Source organism: Sprattus sprattus, assembly GCF_963457725.1.
Source record: "Sprattus sprattus genome assembly, chromosome: 14".
Taxonomy (NCBI): domain Eukaryota; kingdom Metazoa; phylum Chordata; class Actinopteri; order Clupeiformes; family Clupeidae; genus Sprattus; species Sprattus sprattus.
The window spans coordinates 7,549,963-7,554,962 of record NC_137912.1 but is presented as its reverse complement, the minus strand read 5'-3'; the positions used below and the strand labels follow the sequence as shown (position 1 = coordinate 7,554,962).

Sequence of the window (5,000 nt, the reverse complement as noted above, 5' to 3'; positions counted from 1 at the left end):
AGAGTGAGAGAGAGAAAGAGAAAAGCGACGAGGTCAAGAGGTGATCAAAAAGAAAAGAGACACAGGAAACAGAATAGGAGAGAAAAGGGAGGCCACAGGAGAGGGGAACGCATGAGAAAAACAAAAAAAAAGAATAAAAAACGAGAGAAAAGAAAAGCGGGGCTCCATTAAAGGGCATAAAGACAGCCCGTGGACCACTTTGTCCCCCTAACAGCTCTCCAGAGGCCTCGCACCTGAGAGGGCACTTAGCACCCAAAGACATGCTAATCACTGCCCTCACACATACCCCCTATCACAGCCCATTATCACCCAGGCTCCCTAGCAGCTCCGTGGGCCAGCTCTCTGCTGCTTCTCTCCTGGGCCCCAATGCAGGCACAGTTAAAAATGTATAATACATGGGTAAGTGTGTGTGTGTGTGTGGGGGGGGGGGGGGTTTGTGTGTGGGCCCCAATGCAAGCACAGTTAAAAATGTGTGTGTGTGTGTGTGTGTGTTCAACTTGCCTCAAAACAACAGGCAGAACTGGAGCCTACATACACAACATCCATCAGCTGGCCCACTCTCCCCAAACAAGAATCGTTTTTCTCTGGCTGTATTTTAAAGAAAAGTATAATGTGGCACCTTACATGTAACACCACAGCCAATAATGATTCACTGTGTGAGTGTCTGAGTGAAATGTCAACTAGAACAGATCTTCATACTCTCTTGTTATTTTGTTGCCATGGCGACCCCTGCAAAACAAATTTACAGATGTACCTTTTATGAAGTCAAGGTTGCCATGCACTTCCAGTTTCTTTCACTCTTCCTTTCATGAATCCATGCGCTCAGTCAACGGGAAATTAAGGGAAATTACAAAGAATCAAAGAAAGAAATACGAGAAAAACCCAGTTCCCCAAACTTAATTCCAATGAAAGTTATTGATGTGTTTATGAAAACTTGTGACTACCAACCATGCACTAAAACTGTGTGGGCTTTTTAATATAACGGTTGAGTGAATAATTTTGCATTTGGGGAAATGAACCTGGTCACTGGGTGGAGAGAGTTTTGATCAGATGTCCATGAGTCATGAGAGTGGATGTAGTGTTTGGGGATACCCTTTTGGTGTGTGTGTGTGTGTGTGTGTGTGTGTGTGTGTGTGTGTGTGTGTGTGGGTGTGTGTGTTAGTGAGTGAGAGAGTGAGAGAGAGAAAGCTCAAAAGAAAAAAGGTTATGTATTATATGTAGTGTGTGGGGATACCCTTTTGGTGTGTGTTTGTGTGTGTGTGTGTGTGTGTGTGTGTATGTGTGTGTGCATGTGTGTGTTAGTGAGTGAGAGAGAGAAAGCTCAAAAGAAAAAAGGGTATTATATGTAGTGTGTGGGGATACCCTTTTGGTTTCCACATTTTGCTTTGGTGTCTCTAATAATAGAGTCTTCAATAAATTACCTCAGTGACAGTGACACAGGTGGCCTGAAGGTGACACAGACGTCAGCGGTGCAAACCCACCAACGGAGACGGAGACATTTCACAAAGCAAAAGTATCTTGTTCTTTGAGTGATTTATTGTTTAGAATATGATTGTATACCTTGATTGTTTGATGTATGCATTTCGGGCATGTATGTATATGTGTGTGTGGGTGCGTGTGGTAGTGACTGAGAGAGAGAAAGCTAAAAGGAGACAAAGGTTATGTAAGGAAATTCTCAAGAATCAGCCAAGATTTCACATTTCAAACAGTTTATTAAAAATGATCGAATTTAAAGCAGCTATTTTGAAACCATTTAGACATCAAGCACTCAGTCCATTCATGTCATAAATAAGAGCATGGCATTCCATAAGTGCCACCAGGGAGAAATACACAATTAAAATGTATGGGGACAGTGAAATACATTGCAGTATGCAGGCAGTTCTGACTATTTAAAACAATCCCTGAATTCAGACCTTTCAATGTACAGTTAGCAATATTTGTTTGTCGACTCAATACTGACACTGGACTCATATTTACATAGCTTGAGAAGACCACTCAGTGGCCTCAGGGCTCAGCCCATATACACTCTTTCAAAGCTCCTTTACATTTTTATGTATTACAGAACTCAACGTTTTCCAATGTCCAGAGGGAATGAATAGGGAATATTTACAGTGGGAAAGTTCTGGAAGAAACGTGGATGCGTTAACTAGACTGAAAGCTGGAAGACTCGGACTCCGTGGACACGGAGGACATCCCACCGCGTTTCTTGGGGAGAATTTTCAAGCTGGAGCCACGGCTAGGGGACAAGGCACTGCGGGCGGATTTCTTGAACTTCACCCCGAGGAAGGCGTACAAAATCGGGTTGAGGCAGCAGTGGAAATACGCCAGCGCCTCCGTGACGAAGATCCACTTCTCCAGGCCTTGCTCCAACTCGCAGCTGTGGGGGATAACTTCCAGGGTCAAGAGCGTGTCCACCAGGATGCCCGCGCAATACGGCAGCCAGCAGCTAAAGAAGCAGACGATCAGCACCACCGTTGTCTTCAGCGCCTTCTTCTTCTGGGTACCCTTGGTACCGCGTGCCAGCTTGGAGATAATGATGCAGTAGCAGATGAGGATCACTAGTCCCGGCAGAACGAATCCCACCACAATGTGCTGGAACTGGAACACTGCGCGCCAGACTTTCGTCGGATCAGGGTAGACCCGCTCGCAAACAGTCCTGACGGTGATGTCCTCCGCCTTTGCGAACACCAGGTCCGGCACGGTGAGTAGAATGGCCGGGAGCCACACGCCTACATAGATGACGCGCTCCGCCAGCAGCTTTCTGGGCCCCTGGCTGTTTGTGGCCCTCACCACGGCGAGGTAGCGGTCCAGACTGATGAAAGCGAGAATGAGCACGCTGCTGTACAGGTTCACAGAGTAGATCATGTGCACAGCGACGCACATGAAGCCACCGAAGTACCAGTCGCTGACTGCATCTACGGCCCAGAAGGGCAGCGACAGTACGAAGAGCAAGTCAGCTACAGACAAATGAAGGCGGTATTTGTCAGTCATAGTTCTGGACTTCCTCTGATAGCCCATCACTATCACCACAAGACCGTTACCGATGATCCCCAGCACAAAAATGATTGCGTACACGGTGGGAAGGAAGATCCGACTGAATTCATGGCTGACAGCTCGATCACAGGCTTCCATATATTCCAGCCCAAAGTCCCCAGATCCAGACTCGGAGCTGTTGTCTTCAAGGAATTCGTCCGATAATACAATATGCTGCAAAAAGACAAAAGTGTTAAAAACACGAACAGTTTAAAACAGATATTCAAAACTTAACCATTAATCTATATATAAGCACACAAATACATGACAACAAGACAAAAGTGTTAAAAACACGAACAGTTTAGAACAGATATTCAAAACTTAACCATTAATCTATATATACGCACACAAATACATGACAACAAGACAAAAGTGTTAAAAACACGAACAGTTTAGAACAGATATTCAAAACGTAACCATTAATCTATATATAAGCACATAAATACATGACACATGCATGCAAAATAAGCACCCTTAAATTCCAATTTACCTCGTAATAAGACATGGTGAGATTTCAGATAGTAGTCCCTTTCACCTTGCAACTGACACAGAGAGGCTGTGCCTGTGGGTATTGTTGGATTATGCAGAGGTCTGTCTGACTTTAAACAACCCTGACCTCCCATGCACCTCCCACAGGCGGGGTTCTCTCGGGCGGGCACGTGTGCGCAATGCGCTGTAAAGCAACAGGTAGCATCTGCTTTCTTAAAATACACTTTCCTGTTTGTGTGTCAGAGAGCGATTGTAAAGTTTGAAAACATGTCACATTTTTGGCGTATTTTAAGTAAACTAGTGGACAAGTTTATTTGTCAAATACCGAGCAAGTTAAACTTGTTGTAAAACTGTTTTTAGGCGATCCTGCACATACATGAATCAGCAGCAACATGATTACAAAAGTTTGCAAACAAATAACGTCTTCACAAATTTTATTATAATTCACAATGACTCATAAACTTTGTGACAGCTCTTCTCCTGTTTGCTTTGATGCAGTTGACTGACGTTAGCACTGCTGGTGCGCAGCGCTTCATTACGCAAGTGACTGTGAGATCAATATCTGTTTGCAATGGCGTGAAAATCCCTCAAGTGAGACTGCCGTGTTTTCATACGCGCTTTCAAAGGACGAGACCGAGTGGCACTGTCTTCCTCAATCTTCCCGCTCAGAAGTGCTGCGCCTTTACCGAAGAAGCTTACCCCCCTGAAACTGTTATGTGCGTTAAATGAACTGTACACCCGACGTTTCAGTAGGTGCATGAAAGTTATGGGAAGTATTTGCGTGTTGCGATGGACATGAGGATGGCTATAGGCCAGTTCTCATACCTCACTGCTGCCAAATTCAGATAAAAATGTTTGACAATATACTCTGTGCGGTTCTTCATGTCGGTAAAGATTCTCCTTCAGAACCAATACGTTGAAAATGTAACCTAATTATTTACATTTAGTCATTTAGCAGACGCTTTTATCCAAAGCGACTTACAATGTATACATTTTACATTTCCACTGATGGCAATTGCACATCAGGAGCAATTAGGGGTTCAGTGCCTTGCTCAAGTACGCTTCGACAGGGAATCGAACTAGCAACCTAAATTATAAACCTTATCTTTGACACATTTTAGCATGAGTGTATGTTAAAGGAGCTGTCTGTCAGTTTTTTTAGAATATGTGATTAAATAAAAGGCACAGTTTGCATCTTTGAATTCTGAGCCCGAACCTGATATCATTCACATCTTCCATCCCTCTGTCACTCAGAATTCACACTTTCTTAGTATGCTAATCCCTTAAGCCTGACCATGGGCTCAGGTAACAGGATGGAGAAATGGGTATGAGACTGTGTGTGTGTGTGTGTGTGTGAGAGTGTGTGTAGGGGTGGGGGTGGGCTCTGTGATTGTGTGTATATGAGTGAGTGTGAATGTGTGTCGTTGAGCTCACAGACCCATTTGCGAGGCACTGCTGATGAACTCTCATTATCAGGA

At 44.3% G+C, this 5,000-nt stretch overlaps 1 protein-coding gene across 1 annotated transcript; it reads right to left on the bottom strand.

Annotated features, from left to right (window-relative positions):
- Nucleotides 1–2,142: 2,142 nt before the first annotated feature.
- On the bottom strand, nucleotides 2,143–3,583 carry cxcr4a (chemokine (C-X-C motif) receptor 4a; the record flags this gene model as incomplete). The annotated part of the gene is made up of 2 exons (XM_080850934.1): nucleotides 3,524–3,583; nucleotides 2,143–3,207 (listed from the first exon to the last, which is right to left on the bottom strand). Exons 1-2 carry the CDS (start codon nucleotides 3,536–3,538, stop codon nucleotides 2,143–2,145), a joined length of 1,080 nt encoding a protein of 359 aa, XP_080707060.1. The 5' UTR covers nucleotides 3,539–3,583.
- Nucleotides 3,584–5,000: the final 1,417 nt, after the last annotated feature.